Source organism: Labeo rohita, chromosome 5 (assembly GCF_022985175.1).
Source record: "Labeo rohita strain BAU-BD-2019 chromosome 5, IGBB_LRoh.1.0, whole genome shotgun sequence".
NCBI classification, from domain to species: Eukaryota; Metazoa; Chordata; class Actinopteri; order Cypriniformes; family Cyprinidae; genus Labeo; species Labeo rohita.
Genome location: NC_066873.1, coordinates 6,694,854 through 6,715,364, shown reverse-complemented (window position 1 = coordinate 6,715,364; position 20,511 = coordinate 6,694,854). Strand labels below are relative to the sequence as shown.

The 20,511-nt window shown below is 39.6% G+C and overlaps 1 protein-coding gene across 6 annotated transcripts in view; it reads left to right on the top strand.

Moving 5' to 3' along the window:
- The first annotated feature begins 900 nt into the window (after positions 1 to 900).
- Positions 901 to 20,511, top strand: part of LOC127165079 (mediator of RNA polymerase II transcription subunit 13-like) — a 59,603-nt gene continuing 39,992 nt past the window's right edge. For all 6 annotated transcript variants that reach the window (XM_051109370.1, XM_051109371.1, XM_051109373.1 and 3 more), the window contains exons 1-2: positions 901 to 1,580; positions 11,133 to 11,367. In XM_051109370.1, the coding sequence (XP_050965327.1) occupies positions 1,503 to 1,580; positions 11,133 to 11,367 (313 nt within the window). In that variant the 5' untranslated portion in view covers positions 901 to 1,502. The remainder of the gene's footprint in view (positions 1,581 to 11,132; positions 11,368 to 20,511) is intronic.

Genomic DNA, 20,511 nt, shown 5'->3' with positions numbered 1-20,511 from the left:
AGTCCACTGTCTCTTTTCAGTTATCAGAAATGTTCTCATTTATCTCACGATTTCATATGAAGCTCTTAGTTGAAGTCACTTGTGTGACCTACTTTACCTACTTTACTTTAGGGAATTTTAAAAAACTAAAATACAAATGGATTAAGCTACCTAATTTAATGAATATACCATGATTGGCAACATGAGGTTTGATACCTTGCAGCAGCCATTTTGTAAAATGCATTTTTCATGAAAATTGTCACTGGTGTTACTGTCAGTGGTGTTACCTTCCTTATAGATAACAACAGTGAAGATCAGTATATCAGGTCTTATGTTTATGTCACTGGTGATTCATTGTGCCACTGGTGCATATATATAATTTATTTATTTATTTTTTTTTTTTTTGTTAATCATTAAGCTGTCATTTATATGTATTCACAAAGTCAAAAGGTAATCTAATAATGAGGTCTAAGTTTAAATGTTAGAAACAGAAATACATTTTAGGACATCTTGCCATACCAAAAGTGGACATTTCTGTAGACTGACCCTACAGGCAGTTATCAAAGATGTGGACAGTCTCTTAATATACTATAACATTATTTTAAATTGTGTGGATAATATGATCATCATTAATCATCCATGTCAGCAGCACATAAACAAGCAAATCAGCTTTAATTTTAAGTCACAGAGACGCCAACATCTAGATCTACATATGTAATCAATACAAGAGGATCACATTCTATAACGGTGTATTATAAGTTAAAGTTTTCACTGTCTTTATAGGTAAAAAAAGATTTAAAAAACAAGACGCTTCAGCATCGCCTCTAGCGGCCGAACCGCGTCATTACTGCAGATTCTCTAGCGCTGCTGTAATCCCTGATCACATGACCACACACACACACGCGCGCGCGCGCGCGCTCAGCGCTACTGTATGAGCCATGCGTGAACAATGCGCGCTCAGACTGGAGTCATTTCAGCCGCGGTGCGTGTTTGTGTGGATGATTATTGGCGAATGATCTTTACAATGTGTAACTGGCATCGGTGTTTGTGTTTGTGTGTCGTTGTTTCGTCATGGTCTTTCACAGAAATGAGGAAGATGTGTTGACTACTCACTTCAGTCTGTGAGGAGGAAATCTGAAGGATTTTAATGCTCTGTTTCACTGTGTGTGTGATTAAAGTGAAAGCTGCGTGTGATCATGTGCGTGTGTGTGACATCTGACCGATTCTTCATTTCACTGTCAACCGGATGATCCGAAACTTCACGAGCGTCAGTGTGTATTCAGAGTCGTGTTGTGGATTATATGATTTATGGACGCTTGATCTGTCATGGATTGAAAAACATTCGAGATCGAAGATGATTCGGTTAGGACCGATTGCGGATTTAATCCCATGAGAAGCTATAAAGCAGAAGATTGACATACGCGCATGTTTATTGCGTTGGTTCATCTGATGTTCGGCATGGATTCTGCGATTAATTGTGATGTTCGGCTCTGATCGGCTTTAATCGGGATGTTCGGCTCTGGATGATTATGACTACAGCAGCAAACTGGGTGGCGAATGGGGCGAGTTTAGAAGACTGTCATTCCAACCTCTTCTCTCTGGTACAGACCCCTAATCTCATTTATGTCTCTAATATGTCTCATGTGTGTCTATACTGCATTTATCTGCTCCTGAGGCCATGGGTCAGCGCTCATAGTTCAAAGGTCACTGCATGTCATTCTTTCACAGTGTTACTCCTGACAAAACTCAAGACTGACAGGTAATCATATGTACATAAATCTTTAATAATATAATAACCAAAACAACAGCTTTTGTGTTTGCATATAGTCACTAAACTTATAGATCATTCCTTGTGTCTTTGTATTAAATACAGTAACATTATGGAAATTAAAAATTTGAACTCTTAGTGATTTTTTTTCCACAGAACTTTAAAATGTAGACATTTAAAGATAATTATAATTAAATAGTGTTAATTACCTCACAGACCTACTGAATGTTCCATCTTGTGTTAGTTGGCTAGTTTGATGAATAATTTCAAATGAAGGCAGGGCCTGTTATCCGAACATCACAAAAAGTTAGATAGGCCTATGTTTTGGATGAAAATATGAGTGTTTCATTGGCTCATAACTGTAAATGAAGGGTATGACGGTGATGCTGTGAGTCACAGATAGTGACGGCTGTTTGCGTTAGTGTTGTTTTCAGTCAGAAACTCCCTCTTCAGGGAGTGATGTTCAAGTCAATATTAAAACCAGTGCACACATTCCCACAAACACACTTTCACAGCAGACTGACATAAAACAGCGCAATTGGAAACTCTTGCCACCAACAGGAAAACAAGACAGCAACGTCTAAAAAAGTGTTTGAGCTCCAAAAACATGTCCAGCTGCAAAGAGAGAGAGAGAGAGGAGTGTGGGAGCAGAGGAATCTGTTTTCGTTTTAGGAAAGTATTGTGTGTGTGTGTGCATTTCCTGAGTTCAAGCTTCAGCCCAGTTTCTGCCTTGCTCACTGCAGTCACCACTGAAAGTTTGAGTAAGAGGAACAGACACACCTCCTTCAGCTCACACACACACACAGCACTCGTAACATCAGTGAGATCATGACGTGATGATACACAATGAACTAGCACGACCACCAAGTTATTGCTTTGTTGCAGGTCAGCAGATTTTGCGGGACATGTGAGATATATATATATATATTACTGCTATTTATCTATGTAAATATTGATTTACATGAATCATATTTGCAGTGAGGTTGAATTGAATTTACAAATATACTATGCAAACATTAAAGGAATATTTCACTCCAAAATAAACATATTTACTTATCCTCTGGCCATCCAAGATGTAGGTGAGTCAAAAAAAGCAACACAATATTATTATCCATGGCTCCTGATGATATATTGAGATCTTTTGAGGTCTTCTGATAATTAGGTACAACATCCGGTCCAAAGTGATGTAAGGTTTGCAAACAAATCATTCTTTAGAACAGCAGATTTTCTTTTTTCTATCCCTTTAAATGTGTTTCAGTGCATCTTGACCCTGTATTTTTGTTGGACACAGCAGCTTTGAGCAGGACGTTTTCAGTATGTGTCTAGATGAAGTCCTGGCTGGTGTAGCTGTATTTAACCTTCAGCCAGATTTTACATTTGATCAGGTCCACACTGGCTACTTTGCTCAGTTTACACAGTAATCTTTGAGGGAAAAACAAATCCTCTCTATGAATGCGATTATTGGGTATTTTCCTCTCTCCAGCTAGAACAAGATGGATACACAAATGGATTTTTAAACGCCAATTACAGCTTACAGTTATTTTTTATTGTGACATAATTTCAGGGAAAAATAATACAGGCAAAATTGAAATGCAGGATGCTGCTCATGATTTGCAGGACGCTGGACAAAGCTTGGGACTGTCCCGAACGGTGACCCTATAGAGAACAGAGAGATGGAGCTGACAGTGACACCCGGTGAAATCAGTGTTTGGCAATGGGATACTAGGAGACTTTACTGCATTGTTTGGAAGTGTCTGTAGATGTGTGTCGTTTTCCTTTTCTTTCATCTGTTTTCTGGTCTGGCAGGTGAAACCAGTCTAATCACTTACAGTACAGTATCAGCACACTTCTCAATAACACACGTGATCTGAGGATCATTCATAACTGGAGCACAAACACGCACTCAACCATCTCAGTGATAGGGGATTCAGTGCATCACTGTCAACACTTGTACAAGTGAACCACTGACTACTAACAGCACTAATTAAGAGAATGACCTCCTAATGTGAGAAGCTGATCTGGATTTCATGAGTGTTTTAATGGCTGAAGCACTGCAGAATGATCAGCTTCATTGAGCTTCATCAGTGCTGCGTCTGCAGACTGATATTCGTGAGCGCTGGTGGTTTGAGTGTGAAATATGTAAGCCCTGCAGTGCCAGCTGTGTGCTATTCTTAGCCTCTGGTGTTCCTGCGTGCGGAGACACACCAGGGAATAGCAAAGAAGAACTGGCAGAAATGCAGGCCGACTGGCAGCCCGTGCTGCTCCCGCCGCCATGCATGCTGGACGTAAAGGATGGCGTTGATCCTACAGCCGTCTGCTCCGCTTCAAGGTTATATTGATGTTTCCAGCGGCGCTGCTGAACGTGGCCGTCTGTTACGTCCTGACTGCAATGACTTCATCTAGAGGGACGGCCCGAACTCAGTGAATTACAGCATGTAGTCTTTATCTGGGTGTCCAAAGCTGAAGCAATTAGACACTAGGATATGAAGATATGAAGATAAGTGTAGAAGGCGGCGGCACTGCGTGATGCTTGTTGCATTAACTGAAACTGCAAATGCACAAGTGCAATGGTCATCCTGTGTTCTTATGTTGGATGTGCATTTAAATCAGTTTGCACTTTATGAATCAATGCCATACCCATTTGGCAAGCAAATAAGTGATAGAAGATAAAACGCCGATCTGCAGTGGCAGGTTGTGACCTGTTCAGGGTGCAGTGCTCAGTTCTCTACGATCAATGATGTTAACTTTGACTGAGGTGCTTTGTGAGTGAGTTTGTGCCACTATCCAGCAAGTTTCTGAACATTAGATGAGCTTCCAGAGCTTCTCTTATGTCAGATCTTGACCAGGGCTGGGCAATAAAACAATATCATATTGAGTTACAATAAAATGCATGTCTGTAATGACGATAATCCCTGGACATTTTTGCTCGATATGGATTAAACTAAGAGCAGAAATAAAGGTGACAACAGCCAGTTAGTGCATGTCGCCAGTAATCTGTATGGTTATCTCTGTGTAAATGAATGGTGCGGTTTCACCTCAAAGCTGAGTTTTCTGCATCTGCTTCTCACTATATGACAACATTAAGGCATGAATTTCATCTCCAGAGCTGCTCTGAGAGTCACTTCACTAAGCTTTCATGATGTACTTTGAGGAAAACTACCGTTAGATACTCACTGAAACTGAAAGACCTTCACAACAACCCGTCAAAATAAAAGTCTGGTTTAACTTGTAGAAATTGACAAAATATGTTATGTATACTAAACTACAATTTTCAAAATAATAATAATAACAACATTTTTTAAGCAATAACATACAACCAAAGTATTTTTTTTATTAATTTGTAGTGCTGTTGTGTAGCATCTTATTTAACAAAAAATAAAACTTTTTACAAATTTACTTTTGTAAATTAATTGTTCTCATTTCAATATTTTAAAAGACTGATTAACTTCAAACTATTATTAATTAATTTCATTAGACAGAATTTTATGATACATTTGTATCGAATCATAAAACACAGATTCCAGGGAAAAAAAACAAAACAAAACAGAAATTAGGGGAAAATAAAACAGATTATATGTGGCACTAAATTAAATGTAGCTCTGTGGAGTTTAATTGTGAACAAACAAATTATTTTTACATTTATTCTCAAGGTTTAACAAACATGTGGAAAGCATTTCGTTCCCCATTAATAGTAAATAAATATAGTGATAAATATCGGTAGCGTATGATTTGAGAAAAAAAAAAAGCTGTAATGTTGACTGCAATTGTTTTCTTCAAATGCTGCTCATTTTGCATGCAGTTATGTCACGCGTATGCTGATCCTCACAGCAGTGCTGTAATGATATGCACTATTACAATACTGTGACCTGAGAGTCCTCCCTTTGTTTGGTCTGTTTTCCCACTTGCACCTTTACTCAGCTCAACAAGACCATTAAAGTTGTCATGAAACAGAAATGGCAATTGTCTTCGCTATTGTGGCGTATATCCCATAGTTCAAGCAGTAGAGTATGGCTTTATCAACGCCAAGGTCAAGTAATGATGTGCATGCGTAAAGAGCTGTCAATTTTGATTCCACAGTAACTGACCAGACTGTCTGCCAAATGAGGATATGGTTTTGAATCTGTTTGGACAAACGGGTAGTTATGGGTAGATAAACAGGTGTACTAGCTGAAGATCTGAGCGGGTGATCTTTAATCCCTTCGCCCTTGGGCGAGACACAGAAAGCCAGGTTGATCCGGCGAGACGATTCCGTCTAACAGAAGCGTGCTGTTGGCTGTGTAGTGACAAATCAAGACTCTGTTCACGTTTTCCAGTGAAAATATGACTGCAGAGCGTGTGAAACCCTGAGCTGGTGTGAATTACATCCCTTTTGTCGTGTGCAGTCAATAGAAAAGCCCCGTGAACGACTGGCAACAGCATCGCTCTGCTGTAACCCTGGAGACAGAATCCTGAAAATGGAATAAGTTGCTAAAGTCCTACAGATGTTGTATGTTGCCTAGCAACTGTTTTGACTTCCCTCTCTTTCCCGCTCCTGTCTCTCCGTGCCTGTCAGAGTTAATTAAGTCGCACAGGAGACGAGCTGGTAAAGGAGGCTTTGGTTTATTTATCTGCCTGTTAATAATTCAGTGTAAGCAGGGACGCGGTTTAGGTTGCTCTGCCGTTTTGAAGAGAATCTGCCTCGTGGCTTTTGTTTGCCAGTGAAGCGGCTACACTCAGCTTTGTTCATTGTTCATAACAATAGTCAGGTACGTTTGCGACGGCCCTTGACAGGTGAGAAGTCGGCGCTCGACGTGGCGCTCTGTGCTCTCGCCTGATTGGCAGGTACATCCGTCACTCTGCCCGCGGGGTGATGCCTGCACTAATTGGGTCGCTTGGCTTCTCCGCTCTCCCGGGGCCAACGGCTGTGACGGGATGGGTGGAGCGGCACCTCATGCTGTTGTGTGGCCTGGTAAAGGTGGCAGCAGAATGGAAGTGCCTGTTTAGAGAAGTGACTGAGGCTTACGGGCCGCCCTGTGCTGCTCTCAAACACGAGTGAGTCCAAAACGGCATCTAATTCCAGGGAGTTAATTGAAGAGGCTGGACTATCAGCTCTTTATCAGCCCTATGGTTCTCCTATGGTAGCTGGTGTCTCTGTGAGGTCTGTTATTGATGTCCTTTGTGGAAGGCATGGAGATGCTTTTATTACTGTGATAATTTAAGAGGAGCAATAAAAAAGCCTTGGTCGATGATGTTGAGTCTCCAGTGCCGATCAAAACACATCTGATGTTTCATGGACACTTCATTTTGTGACGACAGGCCGTACAGGTCTCCTTTTGTCATGGATCTCCTCTTTCTGATGTCAGAGAACAAACACTGAATGAGTACGGAAGTACGGACATACAGAAGAAAAATAGATTTAACTAAAGTAAGGTTAAATGACTAAATCATGGGAATCAGTTTTTAAATCGTGGCCATGATGTTTTTTTTTTTTTTTTTTTTTTAAATAGTTTACCTGGTCAACGTAGTTATGTACTTAGTCAAGACACCTTTATTTCTATAGTACTTTATACAGTACAGATAGTTTGAAAGCAGTTTCACAGTAATAAACAGAAAATAACAGTGCTACTTATTTAGGAAACTAATTCAGTTTCAGCTGTAAAGCAGCAGACAATAGAGTCATTATTCAGATCAGTTCAGTTTGGTTCTTTGTGTCTGTGCTGTCAAATTGATAATATCCCTGAACATTAAATGTCTTTTGAACCCTAACTAATAAAGCCAAAGGCAGCAGTGGCAAAGAACCCAAACTCTGCCAGGTGACTGTACTTATAATGCTAAAAAAAACAGCCCGTCAAAAAAATAAATCCGGAGATCTGTGATGTGATCATATGTTGGTTTGTTTCATGAGGGCTTGTCTCAGTGACTTTGTCTGATCATTAGTGCATGATATGATGATCTACAGCAGGTTCTTCAGATCTGGGCTGTCCTGCAGAGTTTATTTGCAGTCCTGATCAAGCTAATGAAGCTCACTAGAGTCTAACTTGGCAGGGTGATGAACCTTGAGGTCCAGATAGAATAACCCTGGTCTATAGTCTCAGATTCTCAGCACTCTTAAAAATAAAGGTGCTTCACGATGCCATAGAAAAACCTTTTTTGTCTAATTGGTTCCATAAAGAACCTTTAGGTGTTTCACAAAATGTTCTTTGTGGTGAAAGAAGGTTCTTCAGATTATAAAAAGGTAAGAAACAGATGGTTCCTTAAAGAACCTTTGACCGAATGGTTCTTTGTGGAACCAAAAATGGTTCTTCTGTGGCATCGCTGGGAAGAACCTTTTAAAGCACCTTTATTTTTAAGAGTGTGCTGGAGTGCTTGTAGAGTTAATGGAGTGTTTGCTGATCAGATATGATAGCAGAAGAAACCCTGGACAACTGCACCGGTAAATGTTTGTGTGTTAAATGTTAAAGTTTCTGTAGTAGGTTTGTAATCCGGTGTGAATCTGTGTGAAGGACTTACTTATTGACTTACATCTTTGTACTACAATTTAGATTGAAGTCTTGCTCTTAACACTAATGTCATCCTAACTTATTCAGCTTGAATGATCAGCTTTTCAGGCACTGCTTAGCATGTTTGTGGACGTTCATGGTAAGTTAAGATCTTTGCACAGTACATTAGCAAATACATGCAGAAATGCTTTTGCAGGAAAGTTGACTGACATCAGCATTATTTCCTGATCCTGTGAACACTTGAAACTGCTGGGATGAGTGTAGATGACAGCAGATCTGCTTGTGTGACCCAGGATGGCCTGAGGTCACTGTGTGCGTGTGTGTTTCAAGAGTCCAGCGAATCAGACCTGCTGCCATCAGGAACTCTTTCTCATTTCAGATGTTGTTTGCATAAGCTGTGTCGATGCAGCAGCGTTTCTGGGTCATTCTCAGGAAACAGTGCTATTTGTGCAGGAACATTTCAAGAACATTTAACCTTTGTATCATTTCATGTGAAAATGTTACAGCTGAACTGAGATTATTGTGATTGAGTGAAAGCTGGTAGAGCCAGAGTTTTAATTGAACAGCAGATGGTCACACCGCAACTTACTCTGCATACCTGACCAACATGTACAGCGACTAACCACATGTTTACCTGCCACTTAGAGGCACAGTTATCTGAAATAGTTACTACCACAACAATAGATCAGTGTGGGGGGAAAAAATAATTTAAATAATGACAGCAGAAAGGTGGTACAGCAACACTGGAAAACAGCACACATGTATGGACTCTGTGATCTTCCCATGAAAATATACATTAAAAATTAAACATTAATTAAACAAACGAAGAAATTCCATTAAAAATATTTTTTTTCAAGTGTATTTATACAGTCTTGTATAAATTGTACATTGTGTACCTTCTCAAAAAAATGTTTCTTGTTTTAAGAATTTAAATGTTTGTTTTTTTTTCTTTTTAGAAAAGAAATAAAAAGTAACAATACAAAAAAATATTTTTGCTCTGTACTTCAATGTTATTTAGTATCACTGAGATGCTCTAACAGTTTTGAATATGTTTAATTAAGATTTAGCAAATTTGTTGTTTGTTAGTTTCATTGTTTTTAAATATGTATGTAGTTGTTTTTTTTTTTTTTTTAATTGTAGTTTTAGTTAATTTCCTTCTTTCTTCCTTCTTTTTTTTGTTTTGTTTTATTTTTAGTTAACTGTAATAACCCTGGTGCACATATCTCAGAATGCAATGCAGAACAGTTCTGCTTGTGGAAATCTACTTTACTTGTTAGTAAACTCAGGCACTAGTTCTCCTCAGAAGCTCTTTATCAACCCAGTATTTTCTCAGGTTTATGCATAATTCTGTTTGCACGTATAGTATATTTTATGTTTTTATTTGTTTGACGTTCTCTAAATTGTATTGTTTTTCAATAAGGCCTTCTATTGTAGAGTGACGTGTCATGTTTTGTCTGTTGTGCAGCACTTTGGTTAGCACCCATGGTGCTTTAAGGTGCTATGTAAGTAAACTTGACCTTGACCTTGACCTGACGACGTAAATTAAACTTGCTTCCAGGTGAACTGATAAAACCCTTTATTGAATTTAAGAAGTTACACTCAGAAGTAGCATAAAACCAGCCAAACAGATTAGATCATTTTACATAGAGAAAGTTTTATGTGTGCGGTTTGTATCAGATGCTGAGTGAAGGGACTGCATTAGTATCTGAGATTAAAAAATCACATATCATCATCTATTAAACCCATGAGCCATTCCCTTTATAGAGAAGTTTTGAGTCAATCCTGTACCACTGCAGGATCTTTGAGTACCAAAAATGACCTCAGCTCGCAGATATCATGAAACTCCACCACATTACTTACAGTGAGTATACTTATGCTTAATGAGGCCAGTGATACTGATAAAGACTGTAAGAGAAACTTATTTCTTTTTGAAGCATGTGATAATCTTATTGAAGATATCACCATCATACCGTGAAGATCAAATCATTATTTTTAAAGGGTAATTGCCACATCATAACAAGGCTGTATAGTAAGTCCAGGACAAGACAAATTCTGTTATGTAAGGGTGATTTTTTTTTATTTTTTTTATTTGAATCAGTAAACAGAGGTGAATGTGGTAGTGAAGAATGCACACGTGTATTTGCTGTGTTTAGAATTTCATATTCATGTTCTTCAGATGTCAGCTTTAAGATCTGCTGAATCAGGGAGTTAGTTCAGTTGTTAGTTCAGTTTCTCTGTGTGCAGATGCATGTGTTTCCACCCTGTCCAATCAGCTGAAGCTCATCAGGTCTGATGTGACCTAGCAGCAGTTTCACACGCTTCTCTCAGATCTGATCCTCACACAAACCACACGCTGAAGATGTCAAATGCTGACTGACAGGATTTATCACACCGCTGCATCTCTCTCAAACTCAACACACTGATGTAGTTATGTAGTTAAATTAATAAGTCTTTGTTATCTATTCTCATGGAAATTTGTCTTTGGCTTCCACAGGTGAAATATCAGACAATTACAGCTTATTCACAACACATAATATGCATAATGCACACACCACAAAGAAAAACAACAATCAGCAATTGTTCAATAAACCAGTTGACTGTACAGAGATAATGGCCATATAAACAAGAGAATTACACACAGATAATGCAGCATTATCAGACAGAGCTGCTCTTTATCGCTTATTTACTTTTCAAAAGCTGTTAAATACGGTGATAATACATTATGAATGGCACATGAAATGTGCAGCACAGATCCAGGTGTTGTGAAGCAAGTGTTGGATAACTGATAATGTTAGATAACGATTGTTTAATTAGATTAACTATTGTATTCATGACTTGTTGGTGTGCATCTACATTCACATGTCTCAGTATGTAGGTGACTGTTTATCGTTTGTGCTCCTGTGCAGGCGGAGCTGACGGGCATTAAATGGCGCTGCTACAGTGCTGGCGGTCTGGCGTACGGGCCGGTGATTTCCGCTCCAGCGCAGGACGACCCGGTTTTGCGCAGCTTCATGCAGTGCGTTCGTGCGAACCTGCTGTGTGTCTGGAGACGCAAGATCAAACCCGATGCCAAAGAGCTCTGGATCTTCTGGTGGGGTGAAGAACCAAACCTGGCTGACATCATCCACCGCGAGCTGGAGGGTAAGACTGACTGACTGATTGATGCTGAACACCTTAGCAACTACACATAATACCTAAACAACCACAAAGCAGCACATTTAACCCACCCAGAACACCAGCTGTTTAGTAACGCTAGTGTTGTAGTCAAGACCACCTAATCCGAGACCAAGTCGAGACCGAGGCCAAGACAAGACCAAGACTTTAAGGGGTTGAGACCAAGAGAGGACCAAGGCAGGGCGAGACTGAGATCAAATTTGTGAAAACAGCTCTCTTGCTCTTGTGATATTAATCGATTATATCATATGGGGCTTCAAGATGACTTAAATTTATATAAAAAAAGACAAAACAAGCATTAAAATAAACTAAACTAAGTTAAAAATGTAAGATTTTCCTTAGTATTTGGTTATTTTTTTTAATGAATATACACTTTTTCTAGTCGTGTTTAGCATTAAAATATTTTGGGTAAGCGAAGGGGGCCTATAAATGATGTTGTGGACAATAGGGGGCCTTGAAGTCAAAAATTTAGAGATCTAGTGGTGTAAATAAAAATATTTATTATTGTTATTTAGTCATTTAATCAGTTATTGAATGCAATTAAAGCATGAAGTTTTATATCCAGTCACATTAATGATGTTAACAAAAAAATCAGGAAATGCTCTGCAAATTTAGTAATATCCTGTCAGTTGTGGTCTTGATTGGTCTTGAAACAAAATCTAAGTCCTTTTAGTCTGAGACCAAGACAAGACTGAATACAAATGCGGTCGAGACCGAGACAAAACCAAGACCTTCAAAAAATGGTCTTAAGACCGGTCTTGAGCACTACAACACTAAGTAACACCATGACAAGCAGACATACTACATCTAAACTGGCACACAATAGCTTTGACTGTAGCATTCTTTTAAGCCTGAGACACACTGCACGATTTTCGACTGTCCCAGATGAAAGATTGAGATTGTGAAACAATGGTGGTGATTTCTGTGATCGTGGCTCCTAATCTGTGGTCCTATGTCGTACAGTGAGAAAGGTAGAAAGATAGTCTATGATAATTTTCTGACAGTGTCAAAAATTCAGCCTGATCATCACACTGTGTGTTTGCTGCCACAACCCATGTTTACTGACCAGCCAATAAAAATGCAACATGAAATCATGGCGCTAAAACTGCTTACCTCAAACTCTTATCCTTCCTCTTTCTCCGCTTCCACTTTTTTCAGCACACATAAAAACTGCCAAAGTTTGATTCATTATGCTCTTTTTGTTTACCACTAGTGCATACTGATGACGTTTTATTCTTCTATAGTAACCTGCGTGTAGCCTACAAGTCAATAGGTGTCATCATCGTACAGTTTACATGCATGTTGTACCCAAGTTTATTAGATCCATGTCGCACAGTGTGATCAGCAATGATCTTATAGGATTGCTAAAACCGTGCAAAAGGTTTTAAACAGAGCACTTGTTATGGAGATGAATTCTAAAAGAAAATACTTTAGAGTTCATCTTCACTCACTTACGTAGAGTTTAAAGAGATAGTTCACCAAAAAATTTAAAATTCTGTCATTAAATATTCATTCTCATGCTGTTCCAAACCTGTAAGTCCTTTGTTCATATTTGGAACACGAATTAAGATATTGAGACAACCAAGATACTGACTGGTTGCCCACTGAAGCTAAGCAGGGCTGAGCCTGGTCCAGTACCTAGATGGGAGACCTCCTGGGAAAACTAGGTTGCTATTGGAAGAGGTGTTAGTGAGGCCAGCAGGGTGTGCTCACCCTGTGGTCTATGTGGGTTCTTATGCCCCAGTATAGTGATGGGGACACGATTTTGTAAAAAGCACCGTCCTTCGGATGACACGTTAAACTGAGGTCCTGACTCTCTGTAGTCATTAAAAGTCCCATGGCACTTCTTGTAAGAGTAGGGGTGTATCCCCGGTGTCCTGGCCAAATTCCCTCCTCTAGCCTTTGTCAATCATGGCCTCCTAATAATCCCCATTCATTGAATTGGCTCTATCACACTCTCTCCCATCCACCTGTAGCTGGTGTGTGGTGAGCGCACTGGCGCCGTTGTCCTGTGGCTGCCCTCACATCATCCAATTAGATGCTGCACGCTGGTGGTGGTTAAGGAGAGATCCCCCTATATCAGTGGTTTTCAAACCGGTCCTAGAAGCACCCCTACCCTGCACATTTGGGGTCTCCCTCATCTAACACACCTGATTGAGCTTATCAGCTCGTTAGTAGAAACTGCACAACATGAATTGAGTGTGCCTGATAAGGGAGACAAACAAAATGTGCAGGGCAGGGGTGCTTTCAGGACCGGTTTGAAAACCACTGCCCTATATGATTGTAAAGCGCTTTGGGTGTATGGCAATACACAATGAAAGCACTATATAAATGCACTCATTCATTCATTCATTTACATTTAAAATATATTAACTTTAAATGTACTATTGAATAACACTACAGTTAAAATTATAATCTAGTACATTATTTGTACTTTAGTATGTTAGTCAATGCATCTATATATTTAAGATTTGAAGTATATTAAAAGTGCACATTCAATACAGTTAAGCACACTTATTTTCTAAGAGGGCTGTGGAGATGTGAGGGGTGTTTGTGTCAGTTAAACTTGAAAGATCTGGACATTCATGGCTGGAGTTATTGTCCTGATGATAAAGGGATGATGAAGTTTTAAACAGCACATGTGTTTGGGTGTGCTGATGAAGCTGACTGTTGTGTCTGTGAGTTTTGGGTTTCCATTTTGTTTTATAGATGCACAGTCAAATTATTTAACAGATATAAACACACTGTTTGTGAATGTAAGAGCAGTCGTGTTGTGAACGGCGTGACGGCTAAACGCACTGATGTGTGACACAGAAACTCCTCTTTGACAGTTTGCCTCTGTTATTTTCTCATCTTTTTCGATGCTCTCTAACATCTGTGCTGTTTCCAAATATCCTCTCATCTACTATTTTCACATTTTCCCTTCTTCCTGGCAGAATCCACTCTGAAATGATTGTTTCAGCAGAATCATAAATCTCTCTCATGCTGATGATTGATGGAGAAAATCTCTCGCTTTTATTACACTGTGTTTCACATTAAAAGATCCACGAGCGAATGCTGCTGCTGTGAGAATGGGTCGTTTGAGAGCCACAGCTGTCAGAAAATAAGGCTGTCAATCCCAAACTCACAGTTTTGAGTTTACTTATTATATTGTTATATTATATTATTATATTATGTATATTGTTACTGTGATAATGACTGGAGTGACGGTTATTTTAGTGATAGTAGATATCATGAGTTCACCCATAATCACTTATTAAACAGAATTATCTGCATCATTATTATTGCGGCCGTAATTATGCGTAATAATCTGATGTGCTATCGTCACTCGCTGACATGTTTTCAACTGGCAAGGAGAATCTGACGTCCACTGGTAATGTTTCACAGGACTTGATTTGTTTTTCGGCATGACCACAGTCACTTCCTGTTTATGCCTCAGTGCACCTGAATGGAAGGAATGAATGAGTTGAGAGCACCATTAAAGCGTCATCATATGAGTCATGAATGAGGAAGCACCTCATTACTGCTTGCTGGAGTGAATTTTTCTGCACAGGAAACCACTCGCGCTACTTCCTCAAACTGTACAAACACAATCACAGTTCAGCTGATGAATATAGAGACATTGAGCAGTGATGACAACTGCAGTGAAGATCCTGAACGCTAACTGGCTTCTTCTCCTCTCACGCACTATTAAAAAGCGGAGTGATGGCCTCTGATTGGTCCATTGAGAGTTTCAGTCCTGCTAAAACACATGACATATTAAAGGAATAGTTCACCTAAAAATGGATCCTCCTCAGTGAATGGGTGTTGTCAGAATGAGAGTCAAGCACTGCTAAAAATATCACAATTATTCACTAACAATCTACAAGACTCCAGCCCCTCAACTAATCTCTTATTAGCCTCAGATGTCACGCTCACGAAACATTGGCTAAACATCTGATACATAAGGCACATTTAGCTGGAAACACTTCAGCAGTTTCGAAGTCGTCATCAGATTGTTTAGATTATACAGGATTTCCAGGAGACGTGCGTGTCGCGTTCTTTAACATTCCGCCTGGAAACAAAAATGCTGTGGCACCAAACCCCCTCATAAAAGAAGAAAGCCGTCGTTTTTACAACTGTGACAACAAGCTCTTATCAGGATCAACTAAATGCTGGAGTATGTGAAAAATGTCAAGTCTGTGGCATAGAATCTTTAAAATATGTCAGAGTTTTACACACCAGTCTGTAATTGTGGCGACATTTCCACGCCCCTAAACTTGATGCGCCACAAAATGAAACGTGATTGGTTGCTTTACCTGTCAGTCATATGGCCTTGGCCATTCAAAGCGGCCAAAGCGGCCAAAGTTCCCAGACCTTCTGCCATCAGTCTGAAGGTCTGGCTACGCGAAACTAATTTATTATGAAGCCAAAAGTTGCGTGTCATTAAGGCATTTTTAACGAAAGTATAAGTCCATAAGCCATAGCAATGCTTCCTCCAGTGAAAAAGTAGTCTGGTCTAAATCAGGAGAGAAAAATTCACAGATCAAGCACCGTTTACATGCCAGAAGAGTCCAAAATAGTTCTAAACAAATATGTGGGTGGGTTTTGATGTGACAGACAAGAGGGGATGGAGTTTTTCATGTTATGGGTTATAGACTATATTTTAGCTGGAAGTAGTTTAATAACCAAGCACTTCAGCACAAATAAACTTCAGCACATTCTCACACAGAACATAAAAACACCATAAAGAATGTCAGTGACTTTTAGGAATGTCAGATTTTCCAAACAACCAACACGATTTGCTCTCCCCATAATACAGTGATTCATAACCTTTTTGACTTCAAATGTCTCTGCAGTCCACAACTGCATTCAATGGATTAATTATCAGGAAATATAAAAAAAAGGATTTAAAAATCATTAAACTACTTACAAGTTTTATTAAATGAAGCATTTTAGAACTATGCATATGAAATATGAAAAGTGTTTATTCAATAAATGTCCATTGCATTTTTAAAAAAATTACATTGGATTATTAGTAAATGGCACTGGAGTCTATGAATAAAGTGAGATCTGAAGCAGGAGTCACTGCCGTGTACCATGTGACGTGTGTTGTATGACGCGTGCATTGTCAAGTCAAGTCAAGTCACCTTTATTTATATACCGCCTTTAACAATACAGAATTGTGACAAGGCGGCTGTACAGTATTAAATAGGAAACAGTACATCAACAATGCCAAAGGCAACAGTAAACACTCACTTTTTAGGTAAAGGTAGTTAATCAAAAACAATAAAATAAAATGCAATATTGTGTTAAGAGAAAGTGTCCCCAACTAAGCAAGCCAGAGGCGACAGCGGCAAGGAACCAAAACTCCATCGGTGGCAAATGGAGAAACCAGGCTCAGTCGGGGGGGCCAGTTCTCCTCTGGCCAAAGTTCCCGTGGTCTTGTGCCGACAGCTGTCTAGGTGATGTGGTCTTCACTGTGGATCCGTCTCTGGGGCTCATCTAGTTGATGTGGACTCCGTTGACATTCAGGGCTGTAGAGGTCGTCTCTAGGTGCTGATCCACCATCTGGGCTGGGTTCGGACTGGATCCGGGGGACTGCAGTGACCATCTGATCTGGATACGGACTGGATCTGGTGGTTAATGTGACCTCGGAATAAGAGAGAAACAGACTAATATTAGCGTAGATGCCATTCTTCTGACGATGCACTGAGTACATCGGGTGTTATGGGAAGTGTTCCCGGTTCTGGTTGACCTAATTAGTCCAGCCTAACAATCCTTTAATGGATTTGAATTATAAGAATATGTTGATTTGTTATGTGTAAGCAAGGTTAAAGAGATGGGTCTTTAATCTAGATTTAAACTGACAGAGTGTGTCTGCGTCCCGAACATTGTAGGGTAGATTGTTCCAGAGTTTGGGCGCTAGATAAGAAAATGATCTCCCGCCGCAGTTGATTTTGATATTCTTGGTATTATCAAATTGCCAGAGTTTTGAGAACGCAGCGGACGTGAGGGACTATAATGTGATAGGAGCTCGCTCAGGTACTGAGGAGCTTAACCATTCATGGCTTTGTAAGTAATTAGCAAGATTTTAAAATCTATACGATGTTTAATAGGGAGCCAGTGCAGTGTAGACAGAACCGGGCTAATATGATCATACTTTTTGGTTCTAGTAAAAACTCTAGCTGCTGCATTTTGGACCAGCTGGAGTTTGTTTATTAAGCGAGCAGAACAACCACCCAATAAAGCATTACAATAATCTAACCATGAAACAATCTACAAGACTCCAGCCCCTCAACTAATCTCTTATTAGCCTCAGATGTCACGCTCACGAAACATTGGCTAAACATCTGATACATAAGGCACATTTAGCTGGAAACACTTCAGCAGTTTCGAAGTCGTCATCAGATTGTTTAGATTATACAGGATTTCCAGGAGACGTGCGTGTCGCGTTCTTTAACATTCCGCCTGGAAACAAAAATGCTGTGGCACCAAACCCCCTCATAAAAGAAGAAAGCCGTCGTTTTTACAACTGTGACAACAAGCTCTTATCAGGATCAACTAAATGCTGGAGTATGTGAAAAATGTCAAGTCTGTGGCATAGAATCTTTAAAATATGTCAGAGTTTTACACACCAGTCTGTAATTGTGGCGACATTTCCACGCCCCTAAACTTGATGCGCCACAAAATGAAACGTGATTGGTTGCTTTACCTGTCAGTCATATGGCCTTGGCCATTCAAAGCGGCCAAAGCGGCCAAAGTTCCCAGACCTTCTGCCATCAGTCTGAAGGTCTGGCTACGCGAAACTAATTTATTATGAAGCCAAAAGTTGCGTGTCATTAAGGCATTTTTAACGAAAGTATAAGTCCATAAGCCATAGCAATGCTTCCTCCAGTGAAAAAGTAGTCTGGTCTAAATCAGGAGAGAAAAATTCACAGATCAAGCACCGTTTACATGCCAGAAGAGTCCAAAATAGTTCTAAACAAATATGTGGGTGGGTTTTGATGTGACAGACAAGAGGGGATGGAGTTTTTCATGTTATGGGTTATAGACTATATTTTAGCTGGAAGTAGTTTAATAACCAAGCACTTCAGCACAAATAAACTTCAGCACATTCTCACACAGAACATAAAAACACCATAAAGAATGTCAGTGACTTTTAGGAATGTCAGATTTTCCAAACAACCAACACGATTTGCTCTCCCCATAATACAGTGATTCATAACCTTTTTGACTTCAAATGTCTCTGCAGTCCACAACTGCATTCAATGGATTAATTATCAGGAAATATAAAAAAAGGATTTAAAAATCATTAAACTACTTACAAGTTTTATTAAATGAAGCATTTTAGAACTATGCATATGAAATATGAAAAGTGTTTATTCAATAAATGTCCATTGCATTTTTAAAAAAATTACATTGGATTATTAGTAAATGGCACTGGAGTCTATGAATAAAGTGAGATCTGAAGCAGGAGTCACTGCCGTGTACCATGTGACGTGTGTTGTATGACGCGTGCATTGTCAAGTCAATTTATATACCGCCTTTAACAATACAGAATTGTGACAAGGCGGCTGTACAGTATTAAATAGGAAACAGTACATCAACAATGCCAAAGGCAACAGTAAACACTCACTTTTTAGGTAAAGGTAGTTAATCAAAAACAATAAAATAAAATGCAATATTGTGTTAAGAGAAAGTGTCCCCAACTAAGCAAGCCAGAGGCGACAGCGGCAAGGAACCAAAACTCCATCGGTGGCAAATGGAGAAACCAGGCTCAGTCGGGGGGCCAGTTCTCCTCTGGCCAAAGTTCCCGTGGTCTTGTGCCGACAGCTGTCTAGGTGATGTGGTCTTCACTGTGGATCCGTCTCTGGGGCTCATCTAGTTGATGTGGACTCCGTTGACATTCAGGGCTGTAGAGGTCGTCTCTAGGTGCTGATCCACCATCTGGGCTGGGTTCGGACTGGATCCGGGGACTGCAGTGACCATCTGATCTGGATACGGACTGGATCTGGTGGTTAATGTGACCTCGGAATAAGAGAGAAACAGACTAATATTAGCGTAGATGCCATTCTTCTGACGATGCACTGAGTACATCGGGTGTTATGGGAAGTGTTCCCGGTTCTGGTTGACCTAATTAGTGCAGCCTAACAATCCTTTAATGGATTTGAATTATAAGAATATGTTGATTTGTTATGTGTAAGCAAGGTTAAAGAGATGGGTCTTTAATCTAGATTTAAACTGACAGAGTGTGTCTGCGTCCCGAACATTGTAGGGTAGATTGTTCCAGAGTTTGGGCGCTAGATAAGAAAATGATCTCCCGCCGCAGTTGATTTTGATATTCTTGGTATTATCAAATTGCCAGAGTTTTGAGAACGCAGCGGACGTGAGGGACTATAATGTGATAGGAGCTCGCTCAGGTACTGAGGAGCTAAACCATTCAGGGCTTTGTAAGTAATTAGCAAGATTTTAAAATCTATACGATGTTTAATAGGGAGCCAGTGCAGTGTAGACAGAACCGGGCTAATATGATCATACTTTTTGGTTCTAGTAAAAACTCTAGCTGCTGCATTTTGGACCAGCTGGAGTTTGTTTATTAAGCGAGCAGAACAACCACCCAATAAAGCATTACAATAATCTAACCATGAGGTCATAAATGCATGAATTAATGTTTCAGCATTTGACATTGATAGCATAGGTCGTAGTTTAGATATATTTTTTGAGATGGAAAAATGCAGTTTTGCAAATACTAGAGATGTGGTTTTCAAAGGAAAGATTTCCATCAAATAGCACACCTAGGTTCCTAACTGATGACGAAGAATTGACAGAACAGCCATCAAGTATTAGACAGTGTTGTAGGTTATTACACGCTGAGGTTTTAGGCCCAATAATTAACACCTCTGTTTTTTCAGAATTTAGCAGTAAGAAATTACTTGTCATCCAATTTTTTAACTCAACTACACAATCCATTAGTTTTTCAAATTGGTACGTTTCGCCGGGCCGCGAAGAAATATAGAGCTGGGTATCATCAGCATAGCAGTGAAAGCTAACACCATATTTCCTGATGATATCACCCAAGGGTAACATGTAAAGCGTAAAGAGTAATGGCCCTAGTACTGAGCCTTGCGG